At 42.8% G+C, this 24,335-nt stretch overlaps 1 protein-coding gene across 5 annotated transcripts in view; it reads right to left on the bottom strand.

The window, feature by feature from the left end:
• GDPD5 (glycerophosphodiester phosphodiesterase domain containing 5) overlaps positions 1-24,335 on the bottom strand; it is a 138,065-nt gene that overhangs the window by 53,684 nt on the left and 60,046 nt on the right. For 4 of the 5 annotated variants that reach the window (XR_011853002.1, XM_072133893.1, XM_072133891.1 and 1 more), the window contains exon 2: positions 18,073-18,245. Coding sequence is in view for 4 of the 5 variants with exons in the window: in XM_072133893.1 (XP_071989994.1) it covers positions 18,073-18,189 (117 nt within the window). In the remaining variant the exon portion in view is untranslated. Of the gene's footprint in view, positions 1-18,072; positions 18,246-23,473; positions 23,627-24,335 lie in introns of those variants that run through there. The other variant, XM_072133892.1, reaches the window with a different exon arrangement.

The raw sequence follows: 24,335 nt of genomic DNA, 5'->3' as shown, positions 1-24,335 counted from the left end.
GCATCAAAGGCTATTACACTGTCTCTCCCTCCCCCTCTGCTGCTGTTAGATTACATCAGGGAAGTAACGGCCAGTGAATCTACAGCATGGAGGGGCTATGGTGACGCCACCAGACTCATTATCATTATCATAAAGTTGATTTTAGAAGGAAGGAGGTCATGGATGACAAATATAAGGAGATTAGCACAGTCACGGTGCCTGGATCTATGAGTAAGTTTTAAGGATTTATCTTGATATAATGTGATTGTAGATTTCCTTTAAGGATGGCTTGGGCACAATCCCTTCCTCCAGGTTACGTGAAGAAGTAGGGGAAGGGTGTAATACTCCTCATCATACACTGATCCCTGAAGTTCTCCTTTAAGGGAAAAAGATGAGTACCGTAGATTGACAAGTTAAATAACTATAAATGTCCCTTCAGGACACAAATGTGATTCCCAACGAAGATGACACAAGAACGTGTGGCCCTAATGAAATGCTAATCGCCGCTCTGTATCTCTGGCGCTGCGAGGATCTGGTAACGCGTTACACGGAAAACCAATTAATTATTACTGGGCCCGAGATCAGATTGTGCGGCCGCTGTTTACACAGAAAGATGGAGCGGGAGGGCGTCCAACACCAGGCAAAATCCTCACAAGCGCAGAACTGCCAGGAGGGGGACGACAAAAAACTGGTGACTATTTATTTTAGCTTTTCTCTTCTGAATCCTGAAGTGATGAAGACTATGGTCATTACACGTGTCCCACGCATGAGGATTCTGTGCATTATATGCGCCACTTTCAGGAACAACCCGGGTCCACAGGGTAAATCTCCATCACTGCAATCTTACCCCTCCATCTTTCCTCAAAGTTCATGCACCGGATATGAGATTGACCCCCAGTAAGTGTTATTGGGGAAGTCGATTGCCAGCTCCTGGGGACACGCACTGAAGTGCACGGATGCAACTTTGAATAGAGATGCACAATACAAGGTGGGAAGGAAAGGTAACGCGATAGAAGGGAAAGAAAGAGAAATAGAAAAATGGAGGTGAACAAAAAGGAGGACAGTGAGAGAAAAGGCAGAAAAGGAGAGAGAAGGAAGGGAAAGGAAGAGAAAAAGGATGAAATGAAAATAGGAGACAGAGAAAAAGCACAGGACGAAGAGGAAGGGAAGGAAACAAGAGAAGGGAAGGAAACAAGAGAAGAGAAGGGAAGGAAAGGAAACAAGAGAAGAGAAGGGAAGGAAAGGAAACAAGAGAAGAGAAGGGAAGGAAAGGAAACAAGAGAAGAGAAGGGAAGGAAAGGAAACAAGAGAAGAGAAGGGAAGGAAAGGAAAGGAAACAAGAGAAGGGTAGGGAAGGGAAGAAGAGAAGGGAAGGAAACAAGAGAAGGGAAGGAAAGGAAACAAGAGAAGAGAAGAGAAGGGAAGGAAAGAAGGGAAGGGAAGGAAACAAGAGAAGAGAAGGGAAGGGAAGGAAACAAGAGAAGAGAAGGGAAGGAAACAAGAGAAGGGAAGGAAAGGAAACAAGAGAAGAGAAGGGAAGGAAACAAGAGAAGGGTAGGGAAGGGAAGAAGAGAAGGGAAGGAAACAAGAGAAGGGAAGGAAAGGAAACAAGAGAAGAGAAGGGAAGGAAAGAAGGGAAGGGAAGGAAACAAGAGAAGAGAAGGGAAGGGAAGGAAACAAGAGAAGAGAAGGGAAGGGAAGAAGAGAAGGGAAGGAAACAAGAGAAGGGAAGGAAACAAGAGAAGGGAATGAAAGGAAACAAGAGAAGAGAAGGGAAGGAAACAAGAGAAGAGAAGGGAAGGAAACAAGAGAAGAGAAGGGAAGGAAACAAGAGAAGGGAAGGAAACAAGAGAAGGGAAGGAAACAAGAGAAGGGAAGGAAACAAGAGAAGAGAAGGAAACAAGAGAAGGGAAGGGAAGGAAACAAGAGAAGGGAAGGGAAGGGAAGGAAACAAGAGAAGAGAAGGGAAGGGAAGGAAACAAGAGAAGAGAAGAGAAGAGAAGGAAAGGGAAGGAAACAAGAGAAGAGAAAAGAAGGAAAGGAAAAAAGAGAAGGAAAGGAAAGGAAGGAAAAAAGAAAGAAAAGGTGAAAGAAAAAAGAAGAAAGGAAGGGGAAAAAAGATACAGAAGGATGAAAATGGGAAAAAGGAAAACAAATAAGAGGTAATGAAAAAGGTGAAGGTATGAAAGAAGAAAATTAGAAAAAAAAATCAAAAGAAAACTGGGGGGAAAAAAAAGAGTTAGAGACGAAAGAATGGACTGAAAGAGATGAAGGGAAATAAAAAGAAGGAAAGAAGGATGGAATGAAACAAAAGAAGGAAAAAAGGCAGAAGAAAGGAAGAGGAAAGGATAAAAAAGCAGAAAAGGCATAAGAATATAAGAAGGAAAAGAAGAAAGAAAGGAAGGTAAACGATAGTAAAAGAAGTAAAGAAAATCCGTATGGAAAATGAGAATTGGGAAGAAAAGAGAAAAACAAATTGGGAAACAAAAAAAAGCAAAGAGTAAGAGAATGAAAGTGACAGAGAGAAGGAGCGAGGGAGGAGAACACAGCGATAATGTAGAGTGTGCGGCTTCACGTGTCGGGGGCTGGTAACCCCCGGATCCGCACGCGCTCAGTACTTGTCATGTTCTGATGTGTCACCGCATGTTAATCCGCTGTTCACAGACCAATTATGTGACTCAGAATTTCCCTAATGGAAAATCTCTTATTGGCCGAGGAAACAGAATCACTGGAGGAACAGAAGGATTTATACAGAGGGATACATATTCATGACCACTAAATATATCTACATAAGGCTTTATATACTCTGCCCCCCCCCCCCCCCCCCGTCATACAGGGAGAAGGGAAAAACATTGTGATTATGGTTCAGCTAGGAGGGGAAGAACATCTGAAATTAGGGAAGTTATAGGATATAATATAAATATTCATTACACAGACCTAAAATACTGTGTTTTTCTCCGATACTGAAGCATCAAGGAACTTTACTGCACCATCACTGCACCTATGTTCTGTTGTGCCCACTATGTACAAGGATATAACTACTATAATACTGCCCCCTATGTACAAGAATATAACTACTATAATATTGTCCCCTATGTACAGGAATATAACTACTATAATACTGCCCCCTATGTACAAGAATATAACTACTATAATACTGCCCCCTATGTACAAGAATATAACTACTATAATACTGCCCCCTATGTACAGGAATATAACTACTATAATGCTACCCCCTATGTACAAGAATATAACTACTATAATACTGCCCCCTATGTACAAGAATATAACTACTATAACACTGCTCCCTATGTACAGGAATATAACTACTATAATACTGCCCCCTATGTACAAGAATATAACTACTATAATACTGCCCCCGATGTACAAGAATATAACTACTATAATACTGCCCCCTATGTACAAGAATATAACTACTATAATATTGCCCCCTATGTACAAGAATATAACTACTATAATACTGCCCCCTATGTACAAGAATATAACTACTATAATACTGCCCCTATGTACAAGAATATAACTACTATAATATTGCCCCCTATGTACAAGAATATAACTACTATAATACTGCCCCCTATGTACAAGAATATAACTACTATAATACTGCCCCCTATGTACAAGAATATAACTACTATAATACTGCCCACTATGTACAAGGATATAACTACTATAATACTGCCCCTATGTACAAGAATATAACTACTATAATACTGTCCCCTATGTACAGGAATATAACTACTATAATACTGCCCCCCATGTACAGGAATATAACTACTATAATACTGCCCCCCATGTACAGGAATATAACTACTATAATACTGCCCCCCATGTACAAGAATATAACTACTATAATACTGCCCCCCATGTACAAGAATATAACTACTATAATACTGCCCCCTATGTACAAGAATATAACTACTATAATACTGCCCCCTATGTACAAGGATATAACTACTATAATACTGCCCCCTATGTACAAGAATATAACTACTATAATATTGTCCCCTATGTACAGGAATATAACTACTATAATGCTGCCCCCATGTACAAGAATATAACTACTATAATGCTGCCCCCTATGTACAAGAATATAACTACTATAATACTGCCCCCTATGTACAAGAATATAACTACTATAATACTGCCCCCTATGTACAAGAATATAACTACTATAATACTGCCCCCTATGTACAGGAATATAACTACTATAATACTGCCCACTATGTACAAGGATATAACTACTATAATACTGCCCCCTATGTACAAGAATATAACTACTATAATATTGTCCCCTATGTACAGGAATATAACTACTATAATACTGCCCCCTATGTACAAGAATATAACTACTATAATACTGCCCCCTATGTACAAGAATATAACTACTATAATACTGCCCACTATGTACAAGGATATAACTACTATAATACTGCCCCTATGTACAAGAATATAACTACTATAATATTGTCCCCTATGTACAGGAATATAACTACTATAATACTGCCCCCCATGTACAGGAATATAACTAATATAATACTGCCCCCCATGTACAAGAATATAACTACTATAATACTGCCCCCTATGTACAAGAATATAACTACTATAATACTGCCCCCCATGTACAAGAATATAACTACTATAATACTGCCCCCTATGTACAAGGATATAACTACTATAATACTGCCCCCTATGTACAAGAATATAACTACTATAATATTGTCCCCTATGTACAGGAATATAACTACTATAATGCTGCCCCCATGTACAAGAATATAACTACTATAATGCTGCCCCCTATGTACAAGAATATAACTACTATAATACTGCCCCCTATGTACAAGAATATAACTACTATAATACTGCCCCCTATGTACAAGAATATAACTACTATAATGCTGCCCCCTATGTACAGGAATATAACTACTATAATACTGCCCCCATGTACAAGAATATAACTACTATAATACTGCCCCCTATGTACAAGAATATAACTACTATAATACTGCCCCCTATGTACAAGAATATAACTACTATAATACTGCTCCCTATGTACAAGAATATAACTACTATAATACTGCCCCCTATGTACAAGAATATAACTACTATAATACTACCCCCTATGTACAAGAATATAACTACTATAATACTGCTCCCTATGTACAAGAATATAACTACTATAATACTGCCCCCTATGTACAGGAATATAACTACTATAATACTGCCCCCTATGTACAAGAATATAACTACTATAATACTGCCCCCTATGTACAAGAATATAACTACTATAATACTGCCCCCTATGTACAAGAATATAACTACTATAATACTGCCCCCTATGTACAAGAATATAACTACTATAATACTGCCCCCTATGTACAAGAATATAACTACTATAATACTGCCCCCTATGTACAAGAATATAACTACTATAATACTGCCCCCTATGTACAAGAATATAACTACTATAATACTGCCCCCTATGTACAGGAATATAACTACTATAATACTGCCCCCTATGTACAGGAATATAACTACTATAATACTGCCCCTATGTACAAGAATATAACTACTATAATACTGCCCCCTATGTACAAGAATATTACTACTATAATACTGCCCCCTATGTACAGGAATATAACTACTATAATACTGCCCCTATGTACAAGAAAATAACTACTATAATACTGCCCCCTATGTACAGGAATATAACTACTATAATACTGCTCCTATGTACAAGAAAATAACTACTATAATACTGCCCCCTATGTACAGGAATATAACTACTATAATACTGCCCCCTATGTACAAGAATATAACTACTATAATACTGCCCCCTATGTACAAGAATATAACTACTATAATACTGCCCCCTATGTACAGGAATATAACTACTATAATACTGCCCCTATGTACAAGAATATAACTACTATAATACTGCCCCTATGTACAAGAATATAACTACTATAATACTGCCCCCTATGTACAAGAATATAACTACTATAATACTGCTCCCTATGTACAAGAATATAACTACTATAATACTGCCCCCTATGTACAAGACTATAACTACTATAATACTGCCCCCTATGTACAAGAATATAACTACTATAATACTCCCCCATATGTACAAGGATATAACTACTATAATACTGCCCCCCTATGTACAAGAATGTAACTACTATAATACTACCCCCTATGTTCAAGAATATAACTACTATAATACTGCCCCCTATGTACAAGAATATAACTACTATAATACTGCCCTTATGTACAGGAATATAACTACTATAATACTGCTCCCTATGTACAAGAATATAACTACTATAATACTGCTCCCTATGTACAAGAATATAACTACTATAATACTGCCCCCTATGTACAAGAATATAACTGCTATAATACTGCCCCTATGTACAAGAATATAACTACTATAATACTGCCCCCTATGTACAAGAATATAACTACTATAATACTGCCCCCTATGTACAAGAATATAACTACTATAATACTGCCCCTATGTACAGGAATATAACTACTATAATACTGCCCCCTATGTACAGGAATATAACTACTATAATACTGCCCCCTATGTACAGGAATATAACTACTATAATACTGCCCCCTATGTACAAGAATATAACTACTATAATACTGCCCCCTATGTACAAGAATATAACTACTATAATACTGCTCCCTATGTACAAGAATATAACTACTATAATACTGCCCCCTATGTACAAGAATATAACTACTATAATACTGCCCCCTATGTACAAGAATATAACTACTATAATACTGCCCCCTATGTACAAGAATATAACTACTATAATACTGCCCCCTATGCACTATGTTCTGTGGTAGATTGTACATCAGTGATAACATTCCAGACTTTTCCTCCTTCCTGTGCCTCTCCTGTTCCCTCGTCCTCTGGATTGGGCTCAGGAAATCCTCTGATTATTATTGTGCTCGGGGCTTCATATTTCTCACTGTGATCAAAGCACATGAGAGGAGACAGCACAGCAGAGTGCGGCCAGGAAGGTCGGACCTCCCGCCATCGACTTCCACCTCACGTGTTGGGCGGCTGTGGGGGTGCGATGTGATGACCTCCATAACACAAGATCACTCAGATCTACATTTACTCTATTAACCCATCCTGTGTACTGCCTGTATGCACCCCGAATGTACATAAGGATGGTTCAGCATTTAAGTGGTCCCCAAGGGGGTTACCCAAATTACCAAGGCGGCTTTCACCCTTTGACCCCTTTGCAAGGACCTGGCTGAACATCATTATTGAGAAATAAGGTCGCTACCTCTTGCCCAGGTCAGGGTCAGGGCAGACAGCAGGAGGGATAATCCAATGGGAGTGGGTTAGGACAGTCTGAGGTCAAGGCCAATCCAAGACATGATGGTGGTAAGAATACAGAATAGCAGGTTTGTAGTATCAGAGTAGAAACATGACCTGGGGTTCAAATATAGTAAAAGACCACCAGAGATCACCCACCATTGTACAGGACAAGGAGCCTAAATACTCAGGACCTGAGGTTTTCTTATTCCTACCAAAAAATATCTGATGTCAACACATTAGGAACGAGCCACATTCTCCAGGTAGATTCTTCAGATGCCCGAAGAACAATCGTGTACAATTATTTATAGATTTATCACAAAGCGGATGATATGGATGATGACAGATGGCAGCGGGTGGATGTGAAATCCCTATTTACCAGGAGAGCGACAGCCGGAGAAGCTCCAATACTGACCCCCACTGCAGAGAGGAATCTAAGAGGATTTGACGTTATCTCCTGATAAACGAGACAACGAAATCTCTCAGACTGATGTATAAACCTCCAGAAGTCACCACACAATCATATATAACACCGCTACAAGCAACCCAATATATCACTCTACAACGGTGTAGAGGAGCAGTATTATAGTAGTTATATTCCTGTACATAGGGAGCAGTATTATACTAGTTATATTCTTGTACATAGGGGGCAGTATTATAGTAGATATATTCCTGTACATAGGGGGCAGTATTATAGTAGTTATATTCTTGTACATAGGGGCAGTATTATAGTAGTTATATTCTTGTACATAGGGGGGCAGTATTATAGTAGTTATATTCTTGTACATAGGGGGCAGTATTATACTAGTTATATTCTTGTACATAGGGGGCAGTATTATAGCAGTTATATACTTGTACATAGGGGGCAGTATTATAGCAGTTATATACTTGTACATAGGGGGCAGTATTATAGTAGTTATATTCTTGTACATAGGGGGCAGTATTATAGTAGTTATATTCTTGTACATAGGAGGCAGGATTATAGTAGTTATATTCTTGTACATAGGGGGCAGTATTATAGTAGTTATATTCTTGTACATAGGGGCAGTATTATAGTAGTTATATGCTTGTACATGGAGAGCAGTATTATAGTAGTTATATACTTGTACATAGGGGCAGTATTATAGTAGTTATATTCTTGTACATAGGGGCAGTATTATAGTAGTTATATTCTTGTACATGGAGAGCAGTATTATAGTAGTTATATTCTTGTACATAGGGGGCAGTATTATAGTAGTTATATTCTTGTACATAGGGGGCAGTATTATAGTAGTTATATTCTTGTACATAGGGGGCAGTATTATAGTAGTTATATTCTTGTACATAGGGAGCAGTATTATAGTAGTTATATTCCTGTACATAGGGAGCAGTATTATAGTAGTTATATTCTTGTACATAGGGGGCAGTATTATAGTAGTTATATTCTTGTACATAGGGGGGCAGTATTATTGTAGTTATATTCCTGTACATAGGGGGCAGTATTATAGTAGTTATATTCTTGTACATAGGGGGCAGTATTATAGTAGTTATATTCTTGTACATAGGGGGCTGTATTATAGTAGTTATATTCCTGTACATAGGGGGCAGTATTATAGTAGTTATATTCCTGTACATAGGGGCAGTATTATAGTAGTTATATTCCTGTACATAGGGGCAGTATTATAGTAGTTATTTTCTTGTACATAGGGGGCAGTATTATAGTAGTTATATTCTTGTACATAGGGGGCAGTATTATAGTAGTTATATTTCTGTACATAGGGGGCAGTATTATAGCAGTTATATTCTTGTACATAGGGGGTAGTATTATAGTAGTTATATTCCTGTACATAGGTGGCAGTATTATAGTAGTTATATTCTTGTACATAGGTGGCAGTATTATAGTAGTTATATTCCTGTACATAGGGGGCAGTATTATAGTAGTTATATTCTTGTACATAGGGGGCAGTATTATAGTAGTTATATTCTTGTACATAGGGGGCTGTATTATAGTAGTTATATTCCTGTACATAGGGGGCAGTATTATAGTAGTTATATTCCTGTACATAGGGGCAGTATTATAGTAGTTATATTCCTGTACATAGGGGCAGTATTATAGTAGTTATTTTCTTGTACATAGGGGGCAGTATTATAGTAGTTATATTCTTGTACATAGGGGGCAGTATTATAGTAGTTATATTTCTGTACATAGGGGGCAGTATTATAGCAGTTATATTCTTGTACATAGGGGGTAGTATTATAGTAGTTATATTCCTGTACATAGGTGGCAGTATTATAGTAGTTATATTCTTGTACATAGGTGGCAGTATTATAGTAGTTATATTCCTGTACATAGGGGGCAGTATTATAGTAGTTATATTCTTGTACATAGGGGGCAGTATTATAACAGTTATATTCTTGTACATAGGGGCAGTATTATAGTAGTTATATTCCTGTACATAGGGGCAGTATTATAGTAGTTATATTCCTGTACATAGGGGGCAGTATTATAGTAGTTATATTCTTGTACATAGGGGTCAGTATTATAGTAGTTATATTCTTGTACATAGGGGGCAGTATTATAGTAGTTATATTCTTGTACATAGGGGGCAGTATTATAGTAGTTATATTCTTGTACATAGGGGGCAGTATTATAGTAGTTATATTCTTGTACATAGGAGGCAGTATTATAGTAGTTATATTCTTGTACATAGGGGGCAGTATTATAGTAGTTATATTCTGTACATAGGGGGCAGTATTATAGTAGTTATATTCTTGTACATAGGGGGCAGTATTATATAGGAGAACTAAGCTCCAGATACAGATGCCAGTCAGGTTCTCCTCCAGACTCTGGCAGACCTCCCAAAAAACACTTGCCGGCAGACCCGACCTTTGCTCTAATCAATGTTTATTACTGGTACATGCAGGATTTTGCAGATGCAGGTAACGCGTCGCCTGTGAAGGATCATTTGGCAAGTGCAGGAGAAACCAATTGTGCCGCGCAATCTAATCTGCAGTGAAGTGATGAGCTCTGGTGCTGTAAATAACAGCCGGGCACAATCAGCGGATCGGTCTGACATTTACAAGACTCCACGTCTAAAAGGTGAACTCTCGCGCCTCTGGAGTCACATTATGTGACGAGGACTGTTCCCTTTTACTTTAAAGTGGGTTGTGAGATTAGAAACGGCAACACAATGTCCAAGGTAGTGTACGGTACTGAAACTGTAATACCAGACACGGTCAATAGAGAAGGGGTGGCGCTGTAACCTCTCACTAAGCCCTACTGGTCCTAATAAACTCATTTGCACATAGAAAATAGTGGGTGGTTTGGGTGGCCATCAGGGGTGTAAGTACAGCCAATGCCTAGGTGATGGCGCTGCGCAAGCACATCAGCATTTATCATGTGCTGCGACGCAACTTCATCACAGGGGTCCACTACCCGACTGAGTGGAGGAGGTAGCGCGGTTTATTAAATTTTTTTACTGCCCGGGCCAGCCCCTCGTTTTGGCGCAGTGTGCGAGCGCTGGAGAGGCGGAGGGATGAGCGCAGGGCAGGCACCATGACATAGCAAAATATAGGACATGTCCAGCTACAATCCTAAAATATAATTCTGTATATTACAGTCCTGCTGCTACTAACCAATTACACAATGAATGATTACACCTCTCTCCAGGGACAATACTTATCACAGGCTGCAGATACAGCAGAGCACAGCAGGGTGAGGAGACAGCCCCACTGCACTTGGAGAAGACACATTCCTGGATATGACTCCCTATTTCATAGTTCTGCTGCAACTAACAACATAAACAAAGGGCTGATTCCATGTCTCTCCAGGGACTATATATAACGCTGTCTATACTCTGCATGAACATACCTGCTGATGGTTTCCCTTTAATAAGCCAGTACAGAGAGGAGAAATATCAGCCCCTCTCCATACTGTGCATCTCCCCTCCTGGCACCATGAAGACCTCGGAGGCGCAGTGTGTGGGTTTTAGGATTCAGTTATCTATGATTTATAAGACTGCAGGAATGAAAGTTGCCGATTCTGCTCCATAGTAACCTCAGTGCAGCGGTGAATCTCTCCTCGGAGGCCGCGTGTTTGGGAAGGAGGGGGGGGGGGGGGGTAATATAATAAATTGTGTGCAGTTAGATGCGTCATCTATTACAGGTGTCCTTGTATATAAATATGTACAGCCTTTCCTCCGGCCGCAGAACGCTGGGATTTATTTGCAGATAATACCTCTGCACAATCTGTTAGTCCACGGCACGTTAAGTACAAAGAGGCACCGTGAGCTTTACAGACAGGAGGTCAGGACCTTAGACAAGTCATCCTACAGTGGGTACGGAAAGTATTCAGACCCCTTTACATTTTTCACTGGGGCGAGATCAAAAACGTTCTTTTATTCGATCATTAATATACGCTCTGCCCCCATCTTGAGAGAAAAAAAACAAAATCTAGATATTTTTGCCAAGTTATTAAGTAAATATTGAAATATCACATGATCGTAAGTATTCAGTGCTGTGACACTCATATGTAAAACTTATATGCTTATATTCCATTTCCTTCTGATCCTCCTTGAGATGGTTCTACTCCGCCATTGGAGTCCAGCTGTGTTTAATTAAACTCATTGGACTTGATTAGGAAAGGCACACATCTATCTATATAAGACCTCACAGCTCACAGTGCATGTCAGACCACATGAGAATCATGAGGTCTAAGGAACTGCCCAAGGAGCTCAGAGAAGTTTTGGACGACCACAACTCTTCCTCGACCTGGCCGTCCAGACAAGCTAAGTAATTATGGGAGAAGAGCCTTGGTGAGAGGTAAAGGTGATCCCCAACATCCTTGTGGCTGAGCTCCAGAGGTGCAGCAGGGAGATGGGAGTCACCTATCACTGCAGCCTCTAGTAGTCGGGGCTTTATGGCAGAGTCTGGAAGCCTCTCCTCACTGCAAGACATATGAAAGCCGCATACAGTGTGCCAAACTGAGCACCTGGAGAGACATGAAAATCCGTCCACCATTCAACCTGAGAAACTGGGGAAGATCTGAAAAGAAGAGGCAGAGGATCCCCAATAACAGATGTAAAAAACTTGAAAATTAGCAAAAATATCTCCATTATTTATTTTTTTGGGTGCAGAGTTTTGATCTTACCAATAGGCTGCAATCAATCAAAGAGTGAAAAATGTAAAGGGGTCTGAATACTTTCCATCCCCACTGTATTCTATATTCCAGAGCTGCGCTCACAACTCTGCAAGTCTCTTTACTACTCCTAGGCTTAGGACATGCGACTTCTGTAAGGTGATAACATATAGGGGCAGATTTATCAAGCTGTCTGAAAGTCAGAATATTTCTAGTTGCCCATGGCAACCAATGACAGCATCCCTTTAAAATATTCATGAGCACTAATGAAATGAAAGCTGAGCTGTGATTGGTTGCCATGGGCAACTAGAAATATTCTGACTTTCAGACAGCTTGATAAATCTGCCCCATAGAGTCATAAAGGGTCCTGTAGTCTAATTCACACACATGTATGGGGGACGTATATACGGCCGGTATACGTTCCCCCATACACTTTATGAGCTCACGGCATGGTACAGGAGCGGCACCGTAGCGCTCCGTAGCCCGGGAAAAGATAGGACATGTCCTATCTTTTCCCGTATTACGGCGCCTTGGCCCATATGTTTCTATGGAGAGGGGAAGGGGTTAGCGGCGCTCACCTCCTCCTCTCCCCGCGCTGCCGTGTGCCCGCCGTGCTACGGTGCGGCGGGCCACGGCAGTGTGCATGTAGCCTTAAACTGTAAAAAAGCAGAATTGTGAATGCAGCTTTGGAGGGAATACATAATATACATGCAGTCCAATCTACAGCAACAGAATTCTTCCTCCACTCTTCTCTTAAAGGACACCTGTCATCAGGTATCTGTCACTAGTCCTGTCACTACTACCTGTTGGAGCAGCTCACAAGGATCCCATCCCAGCCTTTATCTAGTTATTTCATACATTAATCATTATAAAATCATATATTCTTTATCATGTAAATGAGGCTGGTCACATGGTCAGAGGCAGTGATGTCACTGCTGTTACCCCTCCCCTCTCCTCCCCCTGCTCATGTCTGTGTGTAATGTATAGTAAAGCATGGCTAGTGTGTGTGCTGCATCTGCTGACATGCTGCATCCTCCTAATATACAGGTGAGAGACACAGACATCAGCTACACAAGTACCTGACATGTTCTGCTATAACATGGCTGCCTGGAGCTGCTGTATCTCTCCTATACACACACACATGCACACACATGCTGCATCCTAATATACAGGTGAGAGACACAGACATCAGCTACACATGAATCTGACATGTTCTGCTGTAACATGGCTGCCTGGAGCTGCTGTATCTCTCCTATACACACACACACAGGCTGCATCCTCCTAATATACAGGTGAGAGACACAGACATCAGCTACACATGAATCTGACATGTTCTGCTGTAACATGGCTGCCTGGAGCTGCTGTATCTCTCCTATACACACACACTGGCTACAGGAGGCGTGGCCACCAGCAAGCACATGGAGCAGCCATTACATGGAGCAGCGGTCAGTCAAGCACTGGGGGTGTGGCTGTACCTCCCACTCATCAATAAGCTGGACAGCTTGAATATGCTAATGCTTCATTGGACATTTCACAGGTCATTTGCATACAGCTTTAGGACCTCATTGCTTAACAGCCCCTCCCTACTGCAAATTGCCGCCCCTGAGGAGTCAGACAATTGTCTATCAGGGGGAGGTGAGTAAGGGTTCCTGTATCTCACAGCTCTGGAGAAAGGTTTAAAGGTTAAAATGCTGATTGCTGGAACGTGTGTGCATTGACTGGGATCCAAAGTGATTGTGGGCACAGAGCGGGCACTCAGAGGGGATTATGTGGACAGGAAGCACCAAGCTCAAAAAAGGATTGTGCTCAGAGGCCTAATAAATGCAGAGTGGAGGAGCTCCGGACCCCCGAACATATGAGATCAAGAAGATGAAGCTAATCTGGAGGCGAAGAGAAAGTGATAAAGCGGGAGAGTGTAGTGAGCATGTTACATGCAGAGAGAGGGAGGAGTAAGCTGGACTTAACCCATCTCCATCACCTAATATGTGTGAGGACACGCTCCACATATCACAGTCCTGCTGCTACTAACAACACACACAAAAGGTCTGATGACACATCTCTCCAGGGACAATACCCAACACTGACGGCAGAAAGCACAGCAGTCTGAGGACATTCCCACTGGACAATCCCACAATATAAATCCATTTATCACAGTCCTGCTGCTACTACTACATACACAAAAGGTCTGATTACATATCTCTCCAGGGAGAGGCAGCCATGGGCAGTAGAGGCGGGCCTGGCAGCCGGGGACGGAGCAGTCAGGGCAGTCACAAATGAATAGGCCGAGCCTGTATGATGCCGCCCCCATAGTCCACCGCGAGACGCTGCCACCTGAGGAGAGTTTCTCAACTTGCCTCATGGCAAGTGCACCCCTGCTCTAGGGACAATACCCAACACTGACGGCAGAGAGCACCCGCAATATAAATCCATATATCACAGTCCTGCTGCTACTAACAACATGATACACAAAAGGTCTGATTACACATCTCTCCAGGACCAATATTTAACACTGCAGTATACATAGTCACACCTGCTGAAAGGTTCCCTTTATGGAAACTGCATTTACTGCGGGTAAATTACAGTAAGAGCCTGTGTTAATGAGCAGCCATAGCAGTCCCTCCTGAGTGGTAATAGGATAGCGGCTTCCTAGAGATGGAACCAGATCCTCGGCACCCGCTCATCAGGTGATGCACGGCATGGCGTGGCACTGCCGCCTGGTGACTACGGAGGACGCCGGGGCTATATTTAGCTGCCAGGTTTTCCTCGATGCTGGGATGCAGCGTGTCTGTACAGGACTATCAGATGTCATAAAAGTGATGAACCTGCAGAATTGTAATGTGTTCATTATCCCGAGCGCCCGCAGGGAAATCATCCGCCACAACCCAGAGCACGAGACCCAGAGCTACCCCAGAGCCGACACACGGTCAGGTTACCTACAGATACTTTATATCTACTTATGTTTCACTCACAGGAATAAACAGGAGGTGAGATCCAATCTCCAGGGAATGTACACACACAGTGACTCCACCAGCAGAATAGTGAGTGCAGCTCTGGTGTATAATACAGGATGTAAGTCAGGATCAGTACAGGATAAGTAATGTCATGTATGTACACAGTGACTGCACCAGCAGCAGAATAGTGAGTGCAGCTCTGGGGTATAATACAGGATGTAACTCAGGATCAGTACAGGATAAGTAATGTCATGTATGTACACAGTGACTGCACCAGCAGCAGAATAGTGAGTGCAGCTCTGGAGTATAATACAGGATGTAACTCAGGATCAGTACAGGATAAGTAATGTCATGTATGTACACAGTGACTGCACCAGCAGCAGAATAGTGAGTGCAGCTCTGGAGTATAATACAGGATGTAACTCAGGATCAGTACAGGATAAGTAATGTCATGTATGTACACAGTGACTGTACCAGCAGCAGAATAGTGAGTGCAGCTCTGGGGTATAATACAGGATGTAACTCAGGATCAGTACAGGATAAGTAGTGTCATGTATATACACAGTGACTGCACCAGCAGCAGAATAGTGAGTGCAGCTCTGGAGTATAATACAGGATGTAACTCAGGATCAGTACAGGATAAGTAATGTCATGTATATACACAGTAACTGCACCAGCAGCAGAATAGTGAGTGCAGCTCTGGAGTATAGTACAGGAAGTTATCTGTAGATGTAGGTATCAGAGCTCAGTGAAATAGACTCAGTGATTCCGGAGACTGTGAGGAGTTTATGAACAGATCTTGCTGTTGAACACACAGGGGCACAGTTACTTACCCATCCTGATGCGTTCCCTGAAAGTGCACTGTCCGCTGATCATGCGCTGTGCCGCGATTCACTAAGATCCTGCGCCCGATATCATGCATGTGTCGCTTCCCCGCTCAGGTCCGCCGGAGTTCACCATCTTCTTCCTGGTGCATGTAAGTGCTGGGCTTGTGACACAATTTGAAAGTTAAATCCCACGCTCAGTCCGAATCCATCGGATCGTCCTGCGGTCCCCCCCCCCGATTTCTGTCGAACGGAAGCCAGAGCAGCTGCTCCACAATCCCCAATTAAATACCTGTCCCGGCCGCGCAAATCCCTAAAACGTCAAAAAATCTGACGAAAGTGCGTCCGCGGACCCTTGGTAAATAAGCCCCATTATCTGTCGGGTTAGTTAGTAATCTGTAGAATATACTAGGGGCTGACATGTGACATCACCATCGCCCCCCTGTGGAGGTGGTGGAATGGAGAATTACAGCGCTACACACAGAACTAGGACGACCTCTAAGTAACGATACAACTTCCTAGAAGGTCGGAGGTCAGAGGGGATGGACAATGGGGCAGCGCGGATACAGAACTGCTCACAGCTCAAGACAAAAACAAGGAAAATATATTTAAAAAAAAAAAAAGGGAATAAAAATGAAAAATAAAACAAGAAGATGGAGATTTCTGGAGGGAGCAGCTGGAGGGAACAGCCGGGCTCAGCAGCGCGTGCAGCCAATAGGAGGCGGGTACCATATGCTGCGCTGATAGATGCCATACACAGCGCCCCCCCCCCCCCGCCTATCAGTCAATAAAACCTACCAGTAAATAAAAAACTCCAAGAGTCCATAAAAGATCCATTCAGCCGCTCCCGAGAATGCTGGGTAATGATCAATAGGGACTTCTATTACAGGGATGTTCCCGCTTTTCCGTACCCCTGAACAGCACACTTATCTATTTATACAGTGCCAGGTCTTATGTTCTCATACCAATATACACCTTTATAATGTCAATAAGGAGTCTGGGAAAGCTGGGTGTCGATAAATGGATGGTGCTGTATAATATATCAGGACAACCATGTTAAAGGGAACCTGTCAGCAGGCGTCTGCACCCAAAGTTGTCCCAGGAGAGATGTGTAATCATATCTTTGTGTGTATGTTGTTGTAGTAGCAGCAGGACTGTGATATATGGATTTATATTCCAGGATGGTAGTTTCTTCAAGTTAAGTGGGGCGGTGCCCTCACACTGCTGTGCTCCCAGCTCTTTTCGGACAGTGTTGAAGAGAATATGAATATATGTTTTATATGTTTTAGTGGCAGCAAAATGGTGAAATATGGATTTTTCAGGATTGTAGCTTCTCCAAGTGTGTGTGTGGGGGGGGGGGGGGGGCATGTCCTCACACTGCTGTGCTCTGATCTCCCTGTAATGAACTCAGAGCACAGCTTTGGAATACGATTCCACATTTCATAGTCCTGATGCTACTAACAGCATAGCTTTGATGAATACACATCTATTCAGGGACAAAATCTAACTTTATCTGCAGAGAGTACAGAGCACAGCAGTGTGAGAACATAGACTCCGTACAATCCTGGAATATTACTCTATACATCACAGTCCTGCTGTTACTAAAAGCATTCACGAAGGTATGATTACACAGCTCCTCAGGGACAATACCTATTATCCGCACAGAGTACAGAGCACAGCAGTGTGAGCACATGACCCCAGTACAATCCTGGAATATTAATCGCTATTTCACAGTCCTGCTGTTACTAAAAACTTAACACATCTCTCCAGGGACAATACCTAATGATGTGCACAGAAGAAGAGGAGGAAATAATAAATATTCCTATAGCTGCTCCTTACCTTGGTGGTGTCATCATGTGACCGCTGATACCGTTTCCATCGGCAGCCGTAAATTCCGGTCAGGCATGACAAACATAACTGCGGCTCGTAGTACTGCAGCGGCTGGTGCTTTACCATACTCTCTCCAGCAGTTCAGCAGGCGGCTACTAAATGTCCATCGGGGCCAGCTCCTCCTGGTGATGAGAAGAGAAGTCACATGACTAGTAAGAAAAACTAAAAACAATTTTTTAAAAAATGCCTTAAAATTGTCACTCAGAAGGAAGGGCTGTGGAGTAGCTGGCTACAGAAAGCACAGCAGTGTGAGGACACAACCCCGATGCACACAGAGAAGCTGCAATCCTGAAATTTAAATCCAGATTTCACAGTCCTGCTGCTACTAACAACATACAAAATGGTCTGATTACACATCTTCTGTGACAATACATAACACTGGCTGCACAGAGCACAGCAGTGTGAGGATATCCCCCAGTATAATCCTGGAATATAAATCCATATTTTCACAGTCCTGCTGCTACTAACAACATACATAAAAAGATATGATTATGCCTCTTTCCAGGGACAATACAGCTGCAGTCTGTATGGTCACACCTGCTGACAGGTTTCTTTTAAGGATGATTGGAATTTCCCAACAAATTCTGGGAATGCACCACTCCAGGCCGTGCACAATGTTATAAGAGAAGCTTTGTAAATACCAAGTGACAAGATGAGAAGTGACACCAGCGGCAGCACAATAGATGGTGCCAGAACTTCAGTACTGGCTCAGGAATACTACAGGCCAGAGGTGAGGGGCGAGCGGTGTGATACTGATCCCTGCGCACATCAATCATCCGCTCTCCAAATCTAAAGATCTCCACAAAGAATGAAAACTGCTACACTGTAACGAAATACCCATATCCCACGGCGAGGCCCCGATACCGCCCCTCCTGGCGGGCCGAGGCCCCGATACCGCCCCTCCTGGCGGGCCGAGGCCCCGATACCGCCCCTCCTGGCGGACCGAGGCCCCGATACCGCCCCTCCTGGCGGACCGAGGCCCCGATACCGCCTCTCCTGGCGGACCGAGGCCCCGATACCGCCTCTCCTGGCGGGCCGAGGCCCCGATACCGCCCCTCCTGGCGGGCCGAGGCCCCGATACCGCCTCTCCTGGCGGGCCGAGGCCCCGATACCGCCTCTCCTGGCGGGCCGAGGCCCCGATACCGCCCCTCCTGGCGGGCCGAGGCCCCGATACCGCCCCTCCTGGCGGGCCGAGGCCCCGATACTGCCCCTCCTGGCGGCCGAGGCCCCGATACCGCCTCTCCTGGCGGGCCGAGGCCCCGATACCGCCTCTCCTGGCGGGCCGAGGCCCCGATACCGCCTCTCCTGGCGGGCCGAGGCCCCGATACCGCCTCTCCTGGCGGGCCGAGGCCCCGATACCGCCTCTCCTGGCGGGCGAGGCCCCGATAGCGCCTCTCCTGGCGGGCCGAGGCCCCGATACCGCCTCTCCTGGCGGGCCGAGGCCCCGATACCGCCTCTCCTGGCGGCCGAGGCCCTGAGGACCTGACTTCCTCATACGGACCACCGGTGACCACCCCGACAATAGGAATTGTGCAAGACCTTCCCCTCCTTCCCCGGAGAGAGCAGCAAGTATCCCCCCCCCCCCCCCCCATCATGGCTGCTCATCCTCTCTCCTTACATGTAATGACAGGGGGGAGGGGGCGCCACATAGATTTATTGACCAGTTAATAGACTACTAATTACACGTCCACTGTTACTCATTATTGTGGATATAGTAAGACACATAAACAGGGCGGTTTATGGAAAGCTGAGTGGGGGCAGAGGTGCCCAAGGGCTCAGAGGAAATGAATTATCTGCTAAACATTCACAAATCAATTAAGGGAACCTGTCAGCAGGTGTAAGCACGCATACTGCAGCCAGAGTTATGTATTGTACCTGGAGAGATGTGTAATCAGACCTTTGTGTATGTTGTTAGTAGCAGCAGGACTGTGATATATGGATTTACATTCCAGGATTGAAGCTGTTTCAATTGCAATGGGGGAAGTGTCCTCACACTGCTGTGCTCTGAACACTCTGCAGCCAGTGTTATGTATTGTCCCTGGAGGAATGAGTAATTATACCTTTCGGCATGTTGTTAGTAGTAGCAGCAGGACTGTGATATATGGATTTAAATTCTAGGATTACACTAGGGAAGTGTCCTCACACTGCTGTGCTCTAACCCCTCTCCAGCCAGTGTAATGTATTTTCCCTGAAGAAATGTGTAATTATACCTTTCAGGTATGTTAGTAGTAGCAGCAGGGCTGTGAATATTGATTTATATTCGGGGATTGTAGCCCCGGGGAGTGCACCATTGCTGTGTCTCACAAGCGTTATCTATAATTTACCTAGATAGATGTGTAATCAGACCTTTGTGTATGTTGTTATTAGTAGCAGCAGGACTGTGATATATGGACTTATATTCCAGGATTGTGCATGTAAAATAGGGGGCGCGTCCTGACACTTCTGTGCAGTTTTGGAATTCAAGGTCAGATTTGCAATCTCCTTGACCGCATTGCTATGAGAACGTTCACCCTACTCTAAACCAAAACACCCAGAAAGATTTAAAGGCTTCCGAGACCTTCACATCAAACATTCCCTTTAAAAGGGTGAAAAAAAAAAAAAACTGAAGAAGTGATGGACACAGGGAAGCTCCACTGATGCACAGCAATGACAGATAATACCGCCCAATGGCTACTATACAAGCATAATACACAGCAATGAAGGGATCACTGGATACAATCACACGGACACATCCGGAATATTCTCATTGTAGATTTTACAGTGAGGGTCTGTATGAACCCTTTCCCCCTATTTAAACAAAGTTATTTCTATATACCTTATATACTCGAGTATAAGCCTAGTTTTTCAGCACAAAAAATGTGCTGAAAAACCCAAACTCGGCTTATACTCGAGTCAAAAAAAATAAATATATCTAAACTCACCTTTCCGGCGACCCCTGTATATCTTCTGTGCGATCTGTCCGGCAGTGGCGGCAGGCTATATACACTGGGGCAAGGGCTGGCTGGCTATATACACTGGGGCAGGGGCTGGCTGGCTATATACACTGGGGCAGGGGCTGGCTGGCTATATACACTGGGGCAGGGGCTGGCTGGCTATATACACTGGGGCAGGGGCTGGCTGGCTATATACACTGGGGCAGGGGCTGGCTGGCTATATACTGGGGAGGCTGTGACCAATGCATTTCCCACCCTCGGCTTATACTCGAGTCAATAGGTTTTCCCAGTATTTTGTGGTAAAATTAGGGGTCTCGGCTTATACTCGGGTCGGCTTATACCCGAGTATATACGGTAAATGAGGTCGTATGTGCAGAGAAGGAAGACGACTACTGTCTCGTGTTATACCAAGTAATCTAATCACATCTACTGATCCACAACTAATGTGGTGATGTAATTATATACAACACACATCAGCTACTGATGTCATAGGGGGCAGTATTATAGTACAGGCGGTCCCCTACTTAAGGACACCCGACTTACAGACAACCCATAGTTACAGACGGACCCCTCTGCCCCATGTGACCTCTGGTGAAGCTCTCTGGATGCTTTACTATAGTCCGAGATTGCAATGATCAGCTGTAAGGTGTCTGTAATGAAGCTTTATTGATAATTCTTGGTCCAATTACACCAAAAATTTTGAAACTCCAATTGTCACTGGGGCAAAAGAAAAAAAATTGTCTAGAACTTCCATTATAAAATATACAGTTTCGACTTACATACAAATTCAACTTAAGAACAAACCTCCAGACCCTATCTTGTATGTAACCCGGGGACTGCCTGTAGTTATATTCTTGTACATAGGAGGCAGTATTATAGTAGTTATATTCTTGTACATAGGGGGCAGTATTATAGTAGTTATATTCTTGTACATAGGGGGCAGTATTATAGTAGTTATATTCTTGTACATAGGGGGCAGTATTATAGTAGTTATATTCTTGTACATAGGGGGCAGTATTATAGTAGTTATATTCTTGTACATAGGGGGCAGTATTATAGTAGTTATATTCTTGTACATAGGGGGCAGTATTATAGTAGTTATATTCTTGTACATAGGGGGCAGTATTATAGTAGTTATATTCTTGTACATAGGGGGCAGTATTATAGTAGTTATATTCTTGTACATAGGGGGTAGTATTATAGTAGTTCTATTCTTGTACATAGGGGGCAGTATTATAGTAGTTATATTCTTGTACATAGGGGGTAGTATTATAGTAGTTATATTCTTGTACATAGGGGGCAGTATTATAGTAGTTATATTCCTGTACATAGGGGGCAGTATTACAGTAGTTATATTCTTGTACATAGTGGGCAGTATTATAGTAGTTATATTCTTGTACATAGGGGGCAGTATTATAGTAGTTCTATTCTTGTACATAGGGGGCAGTATTATAGTAGTTATATTCTTGTACATAGGGGGGCAGTATTATAGTAGTTATATTCTTGTACATAGGGGGGCAGTATTATAGTAGTTATATTCTTGTACATAGGGGGCAGTATTATAGTAGTTATATTCTTGTACATAGGGAGCAGTATTATAGTAGTTATATTCCTGTACATAGGGGGGCAGTATTATAGTAGTTATATTCCTGTACATAGGGGGGCAGTATTATAGTAGTTATATTCTTGTACATAGTGGGCAGTATTATAGTAGTTATATTCTTGTACATAGGGGGCAGTATTATAGTAGTTCTATTCCTGTACATAGGGGGTAGTATTATAGTAGTTCTATTCCTGTACATAGGGGGCAGTATTATAGTAGTTATATTCTTGTACATAGGGGGGCAGTATTATAGTAGTTATATTCTTGTACATAGTGGGCAGTATTATAGTAGTTATATTCTTGTACATAGGGGGCAGTATTATAGTAGTTATATTCCTGTACATAGGGGGTAGTATTATAGTAGTTCTATTCTTGTACATAGGGGGCAGTATTATAGTAGTTATATTCTTGTACATAGGGGGCAGTATTATAGTAGTTATATTCCTGTACATAGGGGGCAGTATTATAGTAGTTATATTCTTGTACATGGGGGGCAGTAGTATTATAGTAGTTATATTATTGTACATGGGGGGCAGTAGTTTAACATTTTTAACTATTTTTGTGCATAGGACACATATTCCACAATTGGAGAAAGACATTTCAAACATATATCTGCTTCTATACTTGTGTATGTAATGAATACAGCTGAGGTGTTGGTACTATGAGTCATAACTAGGGTCACTCTTCAAATTTTGTGAAATCAAAACCAACATGAGATTAGTCTTTTAGGTAAAAGCCGGCATAGAAGAAAGGCCGGTGATAATGAGGGTATAATAACAATGCCATGCTGAGCGCTGGCCAGGGTCATACTCACTGGCGTTGGGCTAGCAGCCGGGACACATCCTCTATCCTCCCGGCCTGTGTGGCTCCATGCTGCCGGCATTACACAAGAAGATAAAACCACTCAGAAGAGAAGCCGTTCGCTCCCATAATCCATGAGACTATATCATCTGTACCAAGCTGGTCCTGGCAGATGTAAGGGCATGGGGGGAGGGGGCAGGCGTGGGATTTACAGCCATTTAGTAACATGACTGGGATATTACATAACATAGCCAAACATAGGCAGGGCGAGGAATGCCAGGGCAAGGACTACTGCCCCCATCATCCATCGCTTCCTGATAAACCTGCCTGGAATGCAGCGTGTTATCACTTATATCCACCCCCCCAATGGAAATCCGATATGTCATTGCACAATATAGGAGATACTCGGCCAGGAACCAGCGTTACCCAATCTATCGAGAGTCCAGTTTCGACCCAGCAAATTACACAAAGGAAAACAATGCAACATTGTATCCAACCTGGGACAGGGAAAGTTAACTGGTTACATAGTAACGTCTTAAAGGAACCGCTTTCTTCTTTGATGAAGACATCCAACCTTTCCTCATGTGTCTGTATAACAATGGGGAATATTGTAGGATCTCTCTTCCGGTCCTCTTTTATTCCTCCTGGAATACACATATACCACAATTGTGTTGCTATTAAACTCGCAGAAAGTCGTGTCCCATCCAGCACTGACACCAAAGACTGATAAGTGACAGATCTCAACCTGGAAGAACTCAGATATTTTAAAAAATAAATTCCCAAGAAGAATAACTGAGGAACAGAACCAGAAAACAATGCAGATCCAGTTATCCATGGCAGGTGGATCATCCCTTTAAGATATACTGAGAATACCG

This window comes from Engystomops pustulosus, chromosome 2 (genome assembly GCF_040894005.1).
Source record: "Engystomops pustulosus chromosome 2, aEngPut4.maternal, whole genome shotgun sequence".
NCBI classification, from domain to species: Eukaryota; Metazoa; Chordata; class Amphibia; order Anura; family Leptodactylidae; genus Engystomops; species Engystomops pustulosus.
This window is presented reverse-complemented; position numbering and strand designations above follow the sequence as displayed.